Source organism: Gossypium raimondii, chromosome 13 (assembly GCF_025698545.1).
Source record: "Gossypium raimondii isolate GPD5lz chromosome 13, ASM2569854v1, whole genome shotgun sequence".
In the NCBI taxonomy this organism is placed as follows: domain Eukaryota; kingdom Viridiplantae; phylum Streptophyta; class Magnoliopsida; order Malvales; family Malvaceae; genus Gossypium; species Gossypium raimondii.
In genome coordinates this window covers 157,154-176,645 of record NC_068577.1, presented here as the reverse complement: position 1 = coordinate 176,645, position 19,492 = coordinate 157,154, and the positions used below count along the sequence as shown (strand labels likewise).

The 19,492-nt window shown below is 28.6% G+C and overlaps 1 protein-coding gene across 1 annotated transcript; it reads left to right on the top strand.

Annotated features, from left to right (window-relative positions):
• The first annotated feature begins 13,262 nt into the window (after nt 1-13,262).
• On the top strand, nt 13,263-14,303 carry LOC105784241 (uncharacterized). The gene is made up of 2 exons (XM_012610060.2): nt 13,263-13,651; nt 14,020-14,303. Exons 1-2 carry the CDS (start codon nt 13,419-13,421, stop codon nt 14,126-14,128), a joined length of 342 nt encoding a protein of 113 aa, XP_012465514.1. The 5' UTR covers nt 13,263-13,418; the 3' UTR covers nt 14,129-14,303.
• The last annotated feature ends 5,189 nt before the right edge of the window (nt 14,304-19,492 follow it).

The window sequence follows — 19,492 nt, the reverse complement described above, 5'->3', positions numbered from 1 at the left end:
TAAATTCGTTCTATCAATCAAGCTTAGGTCTTCAATGGCTATTCATTAAACAATTGTATGCTTGAAGTATTCGTGTTTAATATTCATGGTATAACACATATTTATATAAAAATTAAAACAAAGGACATTTCAAATATATAATAAATTGAAAAATTAAATATACTCGTATTTAATTCTTACACTTAAATCCGAGTAACATAAAAGCTTGGTATATTATAATTAAAGTAAGCACAAGTTGGTAATAGGGAAATTACTTGTTTCATTTACTGGAAATTGCAGTTATGTTTGCTTTCATTTAAAGGTAAATTACATTAGTAGTAATTCAACTATTATTAATTTTTTTATCATTTAATTATAAAAATTGTAAATTATATTTTTATATTAATTTTACGATTTATATTCAGAATTTGTGATTATCCATCTTAACAATGTCATTTTGAAGGTTAAAATCCGTTTCTCCTTAAAATTACAATCAACACTTGTTGATAAAAATAACTCAAAAGGAAAAACATTCTTTAAAGAAAAGAAGATCAACATTGCAGCATAAAGTTTTTTCAAGCAATGAAAAACAAAAGGAGAAAATGCTAATTAAGAAAAAATAAAATTAGGCATAACGGTTATTAATTATTTATTTTATATATTTTTAAATTTTGTTAGTCTCTTAAAAAAAGTTGAATTTTATCATAACTTGTGGAGTCGAATTATTTTTTTTTAACGGGGAATATTTACTAAAACTCTATATTAGAAGGGTAAACTATATAAATGGTCACTTAATTATGTCCTTTTTTATTTTAGTCACTCAATTTTAAAATTTTTCAATTTAGACACTAACGTTTGAATTCGTTCCTATTTTAATCATCTGCTGTTAAATTGATAACAGGAAGCCATTTTTAACTAGTATAATAACACATATTCTATCAATTTGATCCTCAAACTTCTTAACCAAAGATTAATGCTTTTAAAACAAAGGCATGCCACATCTATAAATTTGTAAAATCCAAAAAAAATTCTCTCAACTAACAAAAACCCGAGTATAAAAAGATTTATGGCCTATACAAAGGAGACAAAGGGGATTCTTCTATTTAAGCTGGATTTACCAGCACAACGAATTCTATTTGGAACCTTATTTGCATGGATTCTTGTCATCTAGGCTGCTTCTACCTGAACTCACAACGTTTTGGGTTATCATTGTTCTATCATGCCTCTAATACCTCTAGGTTAGAGATTTTAGGTAAGGGAACTGTTCCTTTGGTCAACATGATCAGTAATTTAGTGCAAGATGGAGAGTAAGATGATCAAAAGGTAATGCATTTATATTGCATGCTTTAAGTTTGAGGACGGGGTTGCATAGTTTTATATAAATGTTGATAAATTATTATACATAGTTGAGTTATGAAGATGAAAGAACCTTAGATTTCTTCATTCATGTGTACAAATGTTTGTTCTATCAAGCTCTGACCATTTATGGACTACTGCATTTATATTGGCCAATGGCTTTTCATTCAAGGAATGCATTATGATGTTACTTTTAATTCTTCATTTTGTTTACAATATTCATATTTCACATCCATGTCCAACGTACATTTGGACGCGGGTGTAAGGTTCGTATTTTAACTCCTACACCACAGTTTTAGTGGGAATTACGGTTAGGTAAAAGAAATATATAAAATTACTAGATATTAAATTTTGGGTTCTCTTTCATTTACGGTCTAAGCCTAGTTATGTTCGGACCCGGGTGGTATTCATCCAATAATATTGACTCAAAGATTAGTATTCGGTTCAAAAGTCCACTTCCATTTCTTCCAACCACTTGTTGATAAAAATAATATAATTCTAGAACTAAATTAGCTCAAATTAGTAATTTACAAATATAGACGAGCTTAAACAAAATTTGAGACTCATTTTCATGTTGGAACAACCTTAAATAATTATATTTAATACCTGACTCGACATGATCCATCAACACTTTTGGTATTGATATTATTAAGATATACAAAATAACAATAACTAGTAAGATTCCCACCATCGGTTAAATATTTGTTTTTTTTTTGCTAATTATAGAGTAAAAATGTAAATGTTGCAATATTCTCTAAGTTATTGTATTATTCATATATTTGAAATTTAGTATTTATACTTTTATTTTCAATAATTTAGTCCCTCTATTTTTCAAGTTTAAAGATGTGGGCCTATTTGTTAACATTGTTAACATTCATTTGTTAATATTTTTGTGACAATTTGAATTTTTTTTAAATACTCATTTGGCATGCATGTAACAAATGATATTGTAATAGACTTAAATTTAATAAAGGATTTTAACCATGTTGACAATTCTTAAAAGTTTACATCAACATTTTAATCGAAATAAAGTATTTAGACTAATTAATGACATTATAAGAGTTGATGTACCAAATTATTTCAAAATTGAATTATAGAGATTAAATCTCAAATTTGAGCGAAGTATAGGAATCAAAATTGAAAATAAACAATTATTATATAATCTCAAAAAAAAGGATTATAATTGAAATTCAACCATTATATTATTATGTAAAGAAAAGGAAATGAAATTGGACAGGTGTCAAGTAAGAAAGGCCTTAAGCCTTCCTTTTATATAATAATATTATATTAATGCTTTTTTAAGTTATAAATCTGGGTTTTTATTTTTGAGTTTTGTTTTAGCTCATTCTTTGACTTAATCCAAATCAGCCTTAAATTGGGATCGTTATTGCTCGAATTTTTTTGAGCTTGAATTTTGTTGGGTTCAAAATTTCTTCCTCTTATGTTTTCTCCAACCTCAACTTTTCCAAATTAAACTCTAATTTTTTTAAACTCTGATTATTACATCCTCAAACTTTTTAAGCTCGGATCAGCTCAGGCTTGTTTTTCACCACTACTTGGTTGATGTCTTTGGTGCATCCAAAAATCTTTAAAAATCGTATTTATTATTCAAAGTTGTAAAAAAATTTGATAGTAAAATAAGTTAGACCATCCATTTTTTATTTAATTGATTGGATAGATTCTACCATATACTCAATTTGAGCTCCCGTGATTGGTTTGGTGGCCAAGTGTGATTGAATATTATATATATATATATATATTGAATAAAAATTTGATATCTAATAACGTACCTCTCCATGGTGAAAGTCACATAATTAAAAAAGTTATTATTAAAATCAATGTTATATGGCTTTTTCTATTTATACTGCCGATTAGAAGCTCTCTTTCTCCTTGACTTCTATAGTTTAGTCTTTTTTCATGAAACAACTTTGGTTGTCACGATTTTGTGAATCAAAATTTAAACAATTTTTTTTCCTTCTAATTTTCAACACTGACCGTCTGATCGACTTAGATCTAAGGTATGCTCTTCTACTTGTCGAGGGGTACTGATTCATCGTATTGATTGTCGAATCGTTACTTTGAGCTCGCTTGCGGAACTTAAAAAAAAAAAAACTTAACAGCCTAGTGACTGAAATATTTTTTTTTTTGAATAGTTCAATGATTTAAATAAAAACTTTTGAATAGTTTAGTAACCATATTATAATTTTTTTTAGTTAAATGACCAAAACGAAAACTTACGCATAGTTTACTGACTAATGGTGTAGTTTACTCATTTTTGCCTACTAATCCTATATAAGGGAATTGGGTACCCCAAGCACAATACCTCCATTATTGAGAAGTTCGTCAGCTCCCGGCAAACAACACTTTGAAGAGAGAATCCAACCTCTCTTCAACACTCGTATTTGAATTTGAGTTCTTGATCCCTCTTAACAACGTCATTTATGGGATATGAATTCTCTTCGTATAAATACAATATGTCTTACCACTGCACTAGTGAATTCATTTTTATTATTTCTTATTAAAAAAAACATAAATCATGTATTGGTTCGTCCTTTAGAATGTCTAGGGCTCTTTACATTCTTGAGAACCTAAATGATAAAAGCTAACACACGGGCTCCCATTTCTGAATTGTGTTACGAAAAACAGACCAAATGGAACAAAAGTCAAGCTTCTAACGTTGTTGTCAAGGTCGACAACATAGACTTTTGCATGTAAAATTGTCAAAACTAGACAACAACAATTAATTAGGCAACTATATATATATATATATATATATAGTCCTCTTTTTATTATGTTTTCTAATTTCAACGATAAAGAAACACAGGATCAGTTAATATATGCAAAAGAGATTAGCATGTTGTGCAAAAGTGAAGCAGCTGATATCTTTATTGATGGAGAAAATTGATAACAGCTCCACTGGCTGTGTAAGTAGTTTCATGTTTTACAGTTTATAAAGATTAATATTTTCTGGCATGTTATGTGAAAAATAGAACGTCAGTAATGACAATATATCGCAAAGAAAAGAGAAATAAAGAACACACAGATTTTTACATGGAAACTCTTTCGGGAAAAAAATCACGGGGAGAGGAGAAGAAAATTCACTGTGTCAAATTCGAATGATTACAAGAGGAGTTTCGACTACATCTATTTATAGGTTGAAAAAACCTAATTCTAAATCAAAGTCAAATATATTATGTTAATAAATGCTAAATATATTATACTAATAAATACTAAATCTTCTAAAAAGAAGATATATTTTGTTTAACTTGACTTGCAAGCAATCTCTTAAAATTCGGGTCGCACAACTCTAACATGTTATAATATAAGTTCTAAAATGTATAGTATATTGCTTTCTAAAGTGAGAGACAGTCAATTGCTTTCATTTGGGCAATGCATGCATCTCACTTTCGTATTTCAAAAATTGCAATTTTCTTCCCACGCGGTTGTTGAAAGGATAATCAAACTAGAGTGATGATTTTGTCAAAAGAAATAAACATGCAAATCCTATATTGATTAGGGATCATGTTATAAAGTTCATCACCTACTTTTTCGTTTGAGAATTTAATGAATTCTTCGTTTTGATACGTCAGGTATTATCACATGCATTTACACAGTTTGAAAATTACATATCAAATGTGATAAGGCCCTACTGGCCCTCTTATCGCTGCCCCTGACTTCATCCCATTGTACAGCACTTGTAAACATCGATTCTTATCGACTTCCGCCTTTAAACGAAGCATTGGTCTTTTCAAGTTTATGTTTTTCCACTATACTTGATCAAGGGAATTGCATGTAGACAGTTGAAAAGGGTGGCTTCCTGATTGTACTGTGAATAGTACTATGCAAACTCCATTTCTGACAAAGAAAAATTTCATTAATGTTTAGGTTTGTCTCTACATATATGGTGGGTTGCGTATAGATATTCTCTTTAGGATAGTCATTCAAGAACGTTGTCTTAACATTCATTTGCCAAATCTTGTAATTAAGAGCCATCACAATTAATAACGATATGCAGATCGATTTGAGCATATATAGAAATCAGAGAGAAGTTTCTTCATAATCAATACATTCTTTCTAAGTAGACCCCTTTGCTACAAGTTTGGCCCTATGAATTTCCACTTTTTCATCTGCATTTCTTTTCTTCTTGTAGATTCACTTACACTCTATAAGTTTTATCCCTTCCAATAAGTTTATAAGTCCCCACACTGTGTTGTATATCATAGAATATGTCTCAACTTTCATAACTATTTCTTAAAACTCAGAATCAACATTTTGCATCACTTCGTCAAATGTGAGTAGATCATCATTTTTCTGTTTAGTAGACTCAGTTTTAGAAACACTTCCATCAAATTGGAAGAACTGAGGCCTACAAGAGACCCTCTCACTATGACGAAACTCACTATGTTGCTAATCTTTTGTAGGTCTACTATTAAGATTTGGATCCAGAACCGATACTATAGGTGTACTATGAATGATTTTAACGGAATTAGAATTAGGTTGAGAAAATTATTTAATTAAGAAATTAATTTATTAATAAGTTATGACAAACAATTATAACACATTTATTTATAAATAAATAGACTATTTTATAATATATAATGTGGACACGTAAATAAGTTATGTACATACTTTTTACCATAATTTTTATGTCCATAAATAAGTTCTCCATACTTTTTGTCATAATCATCCTAAAACTTATATATATATATATATATATATATATATATATATATGTTTATAATATAATTTTTATAACTTAGACCTGTATAAAAATAATTTTTTAAAGTTAAATCATGTATGGGCGTTTGGAAAGCTATAGGGTAATTGGATTTCGATGTAATTATTCCAATTTTCACTCCTTCTAAAGAATTAGAAAGTGTGATTGGGGTGCTTCAATTAAAACTAATTCAGTAGAACGCACAAATAACAGTAGTTACTTAAATATGTCATATATGTAAAATTACAAACAAATATTACACCCAAATTCAATTATTAAGTGACTTTATAAACACTTTATTATTGGATTTAGTTACAAAAAATATATGATTTTTTTTTTTGTATTTAGAAACTAGATTATGATGAGTGTAAGTTAATGGGATTACCTATTTCCTCACTTAGAGTGCATTAAAATTGAGTTGTATTATTATGGAGTATCTTTAAAATTTATGTCCAGCATTTATCCTTTTAATGAGTATAGAACACGGAAGATTAATTATTGAGCTCGCTCCATTAAAAAAAATTGAGTTGTATTATGGATAAAATTTATCGGGATAAAAAATTAGCAACTCAATAATTGAAAATATGGAGGATAAACCTTGGGGGATGCTGAATTGATCAAGATATTACTTAAAAGGACTATTTATGTTGATGCATTCGAGGGATCAATCGATTTTTCACAAAGAGTTTTTGCCGTAATCTTAATATTAATTGAGTTGTAATAGGTGGCTATAGTCATTTCCTTATGTAAAATCCCATAAATATATTTTATGCATCTATCTCGAGGTATAATTCAACAGTGTTGCAATACTCCTAACAATACCACAAATAACTAAAACCTTCAAATCATAACTCGGTATTGATGATAAGCATGTATGCACTTGTTAGTTTTATTTTGTTGTTATAATGAGATTGGAGCAGAATCGAAATAGAAGCAAGCACCACCAAGATTGTTGCACACATGATGATAGTGATATATTTAGTGGGGGGAAACAGCCTTTTGAGGAGGTGATCAAGGTCCTACGTTCTGTACGTGACTACTTGTTTGAATATGAATTGAACGTCTTTTAAAGTCAATTTTGAAATCATTCCCCCTCCAATATGTTATGGTTCATGTATTTGTAATACCCTCGTTTTTCATCTGCATATACATCATTCCTTTTAACAGGTTCCGATTATATCCGTTCTTTTTGACACAATACTTAAAATTACTCATACCCTCTCCTTAACCCATAAATAAGAGAATAATATATTTCAGCGCACTTAAACCCATGCTCTTCCCCATACCAGTCGAATAAAACTCAATATACTTACAGATTACTAGTTACATACACGTATAGTAATATGGTAAATGACGATAAAGAAAATACAACTATTGATGATATAATAAATGGATACACAACCTATGGATCTCATTATAGTATATGATTAATAGAAGTTACATTATAATTGCATTTGGTATTTTCAATATTAATTTAGTTGAATATAGATTTTTAATTTGTAAATAAATTTATGTTATATTATATAAATATGTATAATATATTGATAGCTATATATACATATTACATATCATTAGTGATGTAATACCATATCATATATTATAATATAACGTGTAAATAACTATGATATGCTATATCATGGATCCCATTGTAGTATATAAGTAATAGAAATTATGTTATATGTAATATTTATGACTATATATGTATATGAAGTTTATATAATTTAATTATAATATTATTAATTTAGTTTATTACATCATTATATATTTAATAAAATTATTAAATTTAATAATTAGTAATTTTTATATTTTTAAATATATACAATGATTGTATTAAAATTATATTCATAATTAAAGTTTTCGAAATTCATTTTATTTTTATCATTTAACGTAAAAATTCATTACTAATTACTTTTATTGCTAATTAATTATTATAATTATATAATATTTATAAATTAAATAATTTTAGTTTATTTTAGATATTATTATATAATTATATTGATGCTTTTTTTTTTAAATTTAAGTATTTCCTTTGAGGGTTTCAGATTGTATCTATCTCAAACTTGAACCAGATCAGTTTCGAAGACAATTTATTATAGGCATAAAATTTCTTCAACTTGGGCTTTTGACTTTTCACGTCAACTTGGATAGAATCAAATTTGATCTTAGAATGGCTCAAGTAAGCTTACAAGCTCGATGGAGGCAGATCGTAGTGATGGCTAGGGGGTCAAATTCTTTTAAAATATGTGCTTTTTTGTATAATTACAAGTGTACTCATCTGTTGTACAGTCTAAGGCTAAATATATTTAAGCTGAGGATGGTATTCAGGTAAAGCTTTCCTAATAATGATAACTCCAACATTTGAACTTGGTCCAAATGTGTGAGGAACAATGGCAAAGCCAGGGGGCTAGCAAGGCCCCAGCCACTCTTAAAATGGAAAAATTTTCATTTAGGCTCTTTTATAATTTATAAAATTTTAAATTAGTAATAGTAAAATTACACCTTGCCCCCTTCAAAAAATGATAAAATTTTGATTTAATCTTTTAAAAATTATAAAAACATAGACTATTAAAATGGTGAAATTGTATTTTTACTATCATAAAAATATACAATTTAATTCTATCAAAAAATAAATCCTGACTTCACTCCTGACGAGGAAGATACGCTTATTAATTTTAAAAATCTGTATTTAATATTTATTATAAATGTAGTTATATGTTAAATAAAATTGAATTATCCCTCGAAATAAATTTTATATTTTCATCTTTTAAGTTTTTAAATAAATTAAAGTTAACAATATTTCAATCATGAAAGTTGTTAAACCCCGAATTTCAATGTAGTACCTAGAACCCCCCTTCCTCCATCTAGCCAAAATGATCCACAAGGACTTTCGCTACAAAAGCTCATCTCCATGCCCTCACCTAAGCTACGACGACATAACCCTCTGGTTGCTTTACTTGAGCGGCTCAAACCTTGAGTCTTTGCTCAAGCATTTATCCTCGAGGTTCACACGGTCTATAGAAGATATATTGGGAAAATCTCATAAAGACATTTATCAAACCGTTACATCTAACAATTCTCTCATTTGGTCCCTTCATGTCAAGTCAATAATATTATGTATTGAGCCCTCATCTGACCTCTTCCCTCTATAAATACTCCTTTAACACTAGAAAAAGGGATATGAGAACACAAACAACCTTACCTAAAACTCTCTTTTTAAGATTTCTAATTTAGTGATTCTCTACACCTTTTACAAAAGTGAACTGTCCTCATTTTTGTGGCTTTCCATACCTTTACAATATGAACCACCACCTCTAGCCACTCATATATGTAGTGTTGTATGAGTGTTAGCAAGTAAGGATGACTGTGGCAGAATTGAATGGATCGAGATGATTTTAGTTGAAGCTATGGAGTTGTGATTGTGGGGTTAATTGATCATAGCTTCCAGACTTTTTGAGAGGGAAGAGAGTAGTTATCTACGTGCATGAACATGGACAATAGAGTCATATTTTTCAGAGGGGATGTTTGATGTCCAAAATGAGAGCCAAACAAATGTGAGAACATCGAACTTCTTTTAACTTTGTTCATATAAAATAAGTGGAATTTGGACTCTACGAGTCATTGTCAAATTACCAATTTCCTTTGTTGACGTCAAAACTGTTGGCACTTAAAAGCTTCGCTTAGCTTTTTCATCGGAAATGATTGCAAAGGGTAAAGGGACAAATTCAAATTTCAAATCAACCATTTGGAATGGAAAACAAAAATACCATGTTCAATTTTTGTTTTTGACTAATATATTTTCATTTTAGTTGGAATTTTGCTCTCGGTTTATATTACACCTCATCATGGCCGGGCCGGTTCACCTGAATATAGGTTCGAAAATGGGTTTGGGTAAAAAAATGAGATTCAGTTTTCTAAACAGGTCGGGCTTCGGTTAAGTTTTTTGTCCCGACCCGGATTTGCAAAAAAAAAAATTGTTGTTGTTTCTACTGTTTTGTTGTCATTTCTCTATTATATCGTTACTATTTTATTGTTATTGTTTGGATATTGTATAATTCTTATTTTATTTTTAATTTTGTTACTATTTTAGAGACATTTGCTTTTTAAGTTGCACCTATCTTAATGTTGTTTAAGCATAAATATTAAATATTTTTTAATTTATTTTTAATTTGTTGAGAAAATTTATTTTAATGTTTTTGGTGTATTTAATGTATTATATTTTATATATAAATAATAATATAAAAATTAATCTGATGTAAAGGTGGTAGGGCTCAAGTTTTTGTATTTTTATCCGGACAGACTCAGGCCTAAAATTATGTTGAGGCCTGGCTCGGCTCATGATCACCTCTAATTTTTAATTAAATTGGTGTCACGAACTATTTAAGTATCAATTTAATTGGATAATAACTAAGGTACCATTATTTTACAAAGTGAATTATGTTGTTTTGAAGGTGTTTTTATCTTTCTATATCTTTATATAATAAAAATAGAAAAATACACGAAAAGAATTGAACTTAATTTCAACAGCTCTACTTTACTATTCCAACTAAAACTTCATATAATCTTTTCTATCGATTTTTATAAATATATCATTACATAATTTTGTTTTTGGTTGAAATATGTCGTAAGTCCCTATATTTTTGGAAATTTGGTATTTAGTCTATGTACTTTAATTTCTAGGAATTTAATTAGTCCCTCTACTTTTCAAATTTCAAAATTTAAGTCCAACTATTTACATTTTTTACTAAATTTGTTGGTATGACATTTTGAAATTAAAAAAAGTACTTACTAGTCATGTAATTAAAAAATGGCATTGTAATTAACTTAAATTAAACAAAAGAATAAAGTTAGACCTGAATTTTAAAATCTAGAAAGTAAAAAGAACTAAATTTTTAAATATAAAAATATAAAAATAAATTTTAAATTTTAAAAAATGCAAGATATTATGACATATAATTTTAACCTTTTATTTTCATGGTCGAGTATAATTTTACAATATTTTATAGAAAGTTAATAATGTAAAAAGCAGGGGCAGGCAGGCAGGCGGGCAGGCAGGCCCCGCCCCCCTCAATTTCTCAAGCCTTGCCAAAGCCATTGAATATTTGTTCAAACAAAATGACAAAATTTCATTTGGCCCCAACATGTTTAAATTATATAATTATCCATAATCTCTCACGCGCTCTACTCTAACAACAATATTGATACCAATTGAGTTAAAACTCGCTCAAATAAATTATTTTTTATATTTTTAATTAATCAAGTAGATATATTTACATTAGTTAATGCTGACAGTAAAAATAAATTATTACAGTATTACTTATTTTACTTCTAGCCAATTCAGTCTTATGCTTTTTTCTTAAACAATTTTATGAAAATTTCTTAAAATTCAAACTTTAATAATTATAGAATTTTCTAAATAAGTAACCGCAAACATAATTTATAATATCTGAAAATTAAAAATTAGCTCATATTTTTTTCCGATCGTGTATCTCAAGATATAAGATAACCGAATTACGTTCGTTAGGATTTTTAAAACTAACCTTATTTAATCCAATCTCTTCTCCGATTATGATCTCAAGATTTGATACACAAAATTAAATAAACTAAAACTTTAGTCAAACATGATAAGAAATAAGATAAATTATGAATCTTTGAACAATTATTACATACACAAAATATCTCTTCTTTTAGTCTAATGACATTAGGCGTTAGTCCGAAAAACTCATACTTCAATTTCGAATAAAAGATTTCATTTGCACAATTGTAAAAACATTAATTTTGTTAAATAATAAATCATATTTTCTTAAAAATAAAAAAGATTAAATTGATCTATTTAGTGGTCGAGAGGCTAATTTGAATCGGCCCCTATAATAAACATATCTATAAAATACTTTTATCAAAACCAAAAAAAAATGCGTCCAAATAACCACAACTATCAAACTATCACAACATAAAATGGATTTATCCGAATAATCACAGAATAAAATCTATCACATCATAAACGAAAAACCAAAATGTAAGCGGACGAATTAAACTTAAACCCACATATACCAATTGCACATTATGAGACTCGAAAATCCGGTCGGATCTCAATTTTTGGCCTTTGCCAACCGTGCAAGGACCTCGTTGGAAAACCTACAAATCTATTAGATATATATAGGAATTATGATGGTAAGAAATTCATGTTCATAGTCTAGGATGATTAGATATAGTTGTAATATAATATCAGAAAAAGCCAATAAATAAATGCTACAGTACGTGGGATCAAAATTCAGTTAACTGAACTCGGACACAAAAACGAATGTGTGGGGCATGCCCACTGCTAACGACTATGGGCTCTAACGCTTCTAACGTCATCACTACTCCATTTTATTTCCTTTCTGGATTTTTTTCTATGCTAAATATACTCTTTGCTACCTAAATTTGATTATAATGTTTAATTTGGTATCTATGCTTGGTAATTGAGTTTTCCTTTGTCCCATTTAAATACATAACTTATTTTTCTGTCCAATTAAGTACCTTAGGGCTGAAGCCAGAAAATTTTTACGAGGCTCGAAATTAGTTTATTTTTGGGATAAATATCATTTTAATATGTAATTTGCTACATGAATTTTTATTTAGTGCGATTATATCGTGAAACTTGAATTGTAATTTATATGTAATCATGAAACTTTGGTTTCGATTCAATTGTACTTGTTTAAAGAAATTAATACATATATTTATTTTCATATTGGATTGATATGATTATTTGTCTATGCAATATATCAACGTAAAATGGTGTTAATTCGATAATGTTGTTAGTGATTTGTATAATTTTAATCGAATTAAACTTTCATGTATGAAATCGCACAAAATCAAAGTTCGTGTATGACATTGCACATTGCATCGAAGCTTATGTATAGTTTTGATATTTATCCCTATATTTTTATGAGATCTAAAATTCAATTTCACAATTTTAATTTTATCATTTTGGTACTTTTATTTTGTCAACCCCCGGCTGCTGCCCCTAAAGTACTTATGTTGTTTTTCTAGATCACATGTGTCAACTATTCATAGAGAGCCACATGATGTCTTTTAGTTTGGGTACCAAATTGAATAGTAAAACCAAACTCAAGTACCAAATGTAATATTAACCCTTATTTATTTATTTTTTAATAAAATCCCATTTGAATATATAAATTATATTTTTTTTCATTTATTCTTTAAACGCCATAAAAAATCAACTCCCTCATAGACCAGAGAGATAACCAAAGCTTTCAAATCTGCAGCAATGGAAAAAAGATGAGATCGGGATTTGATTTGAGGGGGAAAAAAATCTGGTTGCCAATACTCGACGATTATTATTAATACACCTTTTTTTTAGTATGAGATGGATCGTGGTTATGATAATGATGGCGTTAGCTGCGTCACTGCTGGTTTTGCCGCTGCTTCTGCCGTCGCTTCCGCCTCCGCCATCGATGCTTCTTTTCGTACCGGTTCTGATCATGATTCTTCTCCTCTTCTTGGCCTTATCTCCATCACAAGCCCCTACTGTCATCACCACTGCAGTATGAAATCTCCTGATTTGTATGTATTTGATTGCAAGGAATATGAATATCTCATGTAAGTTGAATTATTTTCTCTCTCTTTTTTTTTTTTTTCCATTTTTGTTGTTTGAATCGTTAACTGAGCAAGATCAGAAAACAAAATCGTTGTTCTAGATTTTCATTTCTTAGAAGTTTTGAGCTAAAAATGAATAAATTAGTTGTAGGAAGGCCATGGATGCTATGATTACCGAGGTTGCATTTACATCTGTTTGTATATTAGAGATTATTAATTAGAGAAAATGCCGCGAAAAGTTTAATAAAAAGAAAGAAAAAAAGAAAGTAGGAGATGAGATTCAATAATGGTGGGGATCTCTAGATTCCATTTTTTCTTTTTTCTACCAAACGGTTTTGTGAGGACCAAGACCAATTTGTCTCCATTAACAGGAAGCCAGTTGTCTGTTCATTGCTTAACCTTCATCTCAAGTCCAGCGTTAGCAGCTTTTTGGACTGCCTTTGGCTATTCAAATTATATGAGGAATTTGGTCTAATTTGAGCTTCTTCCATGAAATTACAAGTTGGGAAATACTGAGATTGTGTGTTATGGATGATGAAGAAGCTTTCTAATGGGCTTTTCTGTGTTGAAATACTGACTGGAAATCGAAAAGCAGTAATGTGTTCCTCCGAACAAGTGAAGGTAAAGAAGTACATAATTTTAAACTCGTTTTACATGTGAGGCGTACTCATAGAATAATTCACTTTTAAATTTATAATTTAAGCTTAATTTACTCAAATTTACGGATAATTGCAACATCACCCCTCTACGTTTTAAATCGAAGGTTTTTTCAATACCCAACAAGAGTGATAAACCTAAGAAAAATGTTTTCATTTGAACAAGATAAAATTCTAAATTTTCCATCAATTAGAAGTGAATTACAAATGCAACAACAACAATTCTTCACTATAAATATTTGTATTTGTGTTCGTTCAACCCCTTTCGATTTTCACAAAAATAATTATTTTATAAATAAAATGTTTGTAAAGTGGGATAAAAATGTTACCCATATATTTGAATTCTCAGTGTGATTTTGGATGGGCGGTGCATTTACTTGTGGTTAGTGTAAAAACAGCAGTGGCGGTGAGATTAGATACTGTAACGATACTGTAGCGTGAGACAAAAAGTAAGCTAAACGCACCGCATCGCACCCAATCGCTCATCCAAACCCACCCTCAATCTTTATACTTGAAATAAAACTTTTAAGGTTTGATGTTGTAGCTCATATTGTACATATAAAGTAAGGTTTATCACATCCAATCTAATCCCCTATGTTAAAGGTTATTCACTATCAAGTTTTGAGGACCAATTACATTTGATTTTGGGCTCTACAAAATGTGTTCCATATGCTACTAACTAATTTAGGACTACTCACAAGCATATCTTAATCTTTGCACAATCAAATTTGATTTACGACTCTCTCAAAATTATTTTCTTTTTTAAAAAAAAAAACCTACTTAAACTAATTTCCTAACGTTAACATGAAACTACCCTACCATTTCACTATTTTCTAAGGAACATCCGTAAATAAAATTGTGTTCTCTATTTTGATCCCAGCCATGTGCTTTGCTGAATTGTTTCACCCAACATACAAATATTTTAATAGTTTCTAAAAAGCTCCAAGATAGACCTTGAAAAACAAAAAAAAAATCTGTTTTTTCATATATGTCGTAATAGCAAATCAAAAAGAATAGGTTTATTGATTCCCTCTTTATGATAGAGATAATTTTTTAAAAAAATTTAAATAAAATTCTACATTTTTCTTCAATTGTATAGAGCATGTTTAAATAACAAAGATAATTATAAAGTTAAAAACTTACCAACTAATAACCATGATACAAAGGATGTAGCTTGTGTGTTGTTCCTCATGTTGGAACATAAGAAACCAAAGTTGAACAACACTATTTGTATCAATAATCTCCCCTGTTGGGTTTCTTTTTTTTTTTTTGACCAAACCCCCTGCAAGAAAAACAAATACTCCCCATACAATGAAGACCTTAAATAAAAGTAAACATTGATCACATGCTAATAGATTTCAAATTTAAATATGAAATGCATCCTAACATAAGTCAACAACACAATGTAGTCTCCTCATTCAACCACATTAATTATAACAAAACAACAAATTTTCCCTCAGTAGTTGAGTAAATACTCTACTAGAAAAACAGTTGCAGCTTCTCTTACTCCCCATTTTTGGTATAAACATCAAAAGGGAGGAAATCTACATAGAAATCATTTGAAGAACATCCATATATTGAAGTACCAAAAGCTTTCTTCTATTGATCTGTTGAAGTTATGAATTAAGAAAGTTAAGTTTAGGTTAGAGGTGAGTAAGAGTGTTGGTCCTTTAACCAACATTCCAAGTAGTTGTGGCAAGTGTAAACACCAAAAATACCACTTGTCGTGGAAAAAGTTTATATGGCGTGACAATCTATTATTGGCTGAAATTCTTTTAATGGAGATAACATTTTAGTGTAAAATGAGTAACGGAAGAATAGTTTAGATACAACTTGTGACCAAAAAAAAAAGTAATGGGTTAAGCCCTTTTTTTAAAAAATAGACTTCGTAATTTACCTAATGAAGATACTAACTTAAGAAAAAGAAAGGTAGTTCAAATAGTGATAGAAACAAATTTAAGTAGAAAGATAAAAAAAATGGTAAGTTAAGCCTAACTTATTTGTGTGTACATACTTTTTGAAAGAATTTTAATATTAAATTTCATCTTTTATGTCTACGTGGCTTGGGGAACTTTATGTTATCAAGAATCTAAGGGCTTCTGATTTAATTTAATGCAAATTATGTTGTTGATGGAAAGGCAATATGAGATTGTTTTACATTTTATAAAAGTAATGGTATTAAATTGCAGACAATTATTTGAGAATCTTTCTCGATTTTTAGTGATTCATGCACTCTTTGCATAATCAAGTCCACTCAACTTTAGTAATAGCGTCGTTGGCATCATGAAAATGTCAAGTAGCCATTAGCCCTTTGGAATGATATTAACAAAAGAAACCTTTTTAATTACAATATTTTAAAACGGTAAGCGAACGACAAAAACATATACGACATTTCATGCTTTGAATATATTTATAAAGTTCCGTGTGCTGGTCTGATAGTTAAGATATTCATTGTTTCATATGTGATCTAGATTCGAATCGCGTTACTATTACAACTTTATAATTAAAAAAAAATCAAGTGCATAAATTATATATCTTTGTCTACGTGTTGTTAATTAAAAATGACCCATTACTATTCCTTGAAGTGACCGTCACATTTTCCTCAATGCCGTGGGATAAGGCCATTCCATCACAAATCTTGTTCTGATTCCTAAAAGCAAAGCCTGCTAAAAGACAAAAAAAAAAAGTATCAAAAGTAGTGAAATTACATAAAGCATTACTCAATTACATAATTATTATAATGTTTTTGTGTAATTGAACAAAAGGGTTTCTAATTACGACAAATCATTTCAATTTTAGTGATGTTTTCAATTACATAAACATTATCCAATGACCCAAATTATTACAACTTTAATAATATTGTATGTAATTATACAAAACATTATCCAACCTCATACTAGTTAATAATAACACTAATTACACAAAATATTGCTCAACTACACGAATTACTACCACTATTATGTTCTAATAAGTAATATATAAAAACTTAAGGTAAATTACATCTAAGGTTGCTAACTATTAGTAAATTATATTTTGGTCACTTAACTTTAAAAAGATACGAAATAATTATGGAATTATTCAAAAAATTTCGTGTAAGTTACTAGACTGTTAAAATCATTGTTGTATAGCGTTTTCTGTTCACATCGTCTACACCAATTAAAAACTCACATTTTCTTTCTCTTCTATAGTTCAATTTCTTTTTCATGAAACGGCTTCTTCTTCTTCGATCTCCGACGTTGATTGTTAGATCAACCTGGATCAAAGGTATGTTCTTCTACTCGTTGATGGGTATCCACCGTACCGGTCATCGAATAGCTGCTTGGAGATTGTTAGGTAGACTTTAAAAAGTAACTTAACAACCTAGTGATTCAAATAAAAATTTTTGAGTAGTTCAATGATCGTTTCGTAACTTTTTAAAATTGAGTGACCAAAACGTAAATTGACTAATAGTTTAGTGATCTTAAATGGGATTTACCCAAAACTTATTTGTACTTTAGTACTATACTTTTTGTAAGGATAACAAGTTACTTATGTGTTTATCCACAAGTGGATATGCTAAAATTTGGAATAAAGGGGTAGTTCTCAAAAAATGAAAATCTGAAGGCAGCCTAGAGAATCATTGTTCTTTCGTTTTCAAACAATGTGGTGTTTAATCATCTTAAGGCGGTCTCTCATATACCATCATACCCTTAGGTGCATGTACTTGTTTTCTTCTTGCACATCAACTTGATTGCCCTTCCTTTATTCTCTCCCTATCATTTCTTCTTTTAATTTAATGATGCATTGAACTATTAGTCACTTAAATATCTTACTCTTGCACCAAAATATTGTTGACATTTCTTGCTTTTTTTTTTCCAAGGAGAAAAAGGAAATCAAAGGTCTTATCCCCCATCTCATTCAAGGGATAAAATCATGTTGATATTAGCCTTGGAATTTGTTCATAAAAAATTTTAATTTTGTTCGTAGACTTGAATTGCATCAAAATGTGACGACATGATATTTTTATTATCACGTAAAATTTTTAAAATAATCTAAAACTACAGAAAAGAAAGTTAAAATTTTGATGTGATGACATAACATAATATTTGAATGGACTAATATGTAATATCACCAAATTATTCAATAATCTACATAATTTTTTTTAAAAATTTCACCCTTTGCATCCACCAAGAGAGTCCAACTCCACTTTTGTTGCATCTATCATTTTTAGGAAAAAGAAAATCCCCATTCAAAGCATATGGACACTAAGGGCCAGTTCTTTTAAAAAAATTTGAGTGTTTGGTATTGCTGTCAAAAAGTGTTTTTGAGAAATAAAATGTCCATTTTAGACATGATATTGTAAAGTAACAAATATGTATTTAAATAATGTTCAAATTAGTTAATATTATGATATTTTAGCAAAATTATAAAAAATAATTTATTATAACTTATTGTTAATATTTTAATATATAATATTAATTTCAAATATTTCTAAGTAATTAATATTATTTATTTATTAAATTTAATTAGAATATATAAACTATATTTAAAATTTAAATATAATAATTAAATATTTGTAATTAGATATTGACACAATTGTATTATTTTAAAAATTATTTTTATTTTTAATTAATGCTTTTAACACATTTGTATTATTTTATTTTAAAATGTATTTAAATATATAACTCATATTAGATATTAACATAACATAGAAAATATAAACCTAGCAAATTAAAATATTACATATATTTAGATTAAAGTTTTAAAAGAGATAATATTTATATATCAAATATAAATACTTCTCCATCTGCCAAAAAGTGGTTTTTTTAAGTTGAAAATTTTTCTGAAATGATGTTTGTTCTTTATTGCTTTTCAGGGAAAAATACTTTTACATGCAAAAACTCATCTGAAAAGCAATAAAGAACGCAGCCTAAATTTATAGAGAAACACGAGTTTACCTTTTTGTCACCCTAGTTTTAAGGAATGTATTATGATATGAGTGTGTTAGTCAAAACCAATTTTTGCCCCTACTTCTCAAATACAAAAATTGTCATATAAATCCTATTAAATACTTAAATTAAAAGTTAATTTACGGCAAAAAAAAATTATGTTTAATTCCTTCAAACATGATAAAATCATAAATTAACGTATTGTAAAATTATATGTTGATCTCTCAAAATCTTATTATTCAATTTCGCCCTTAAAAGAA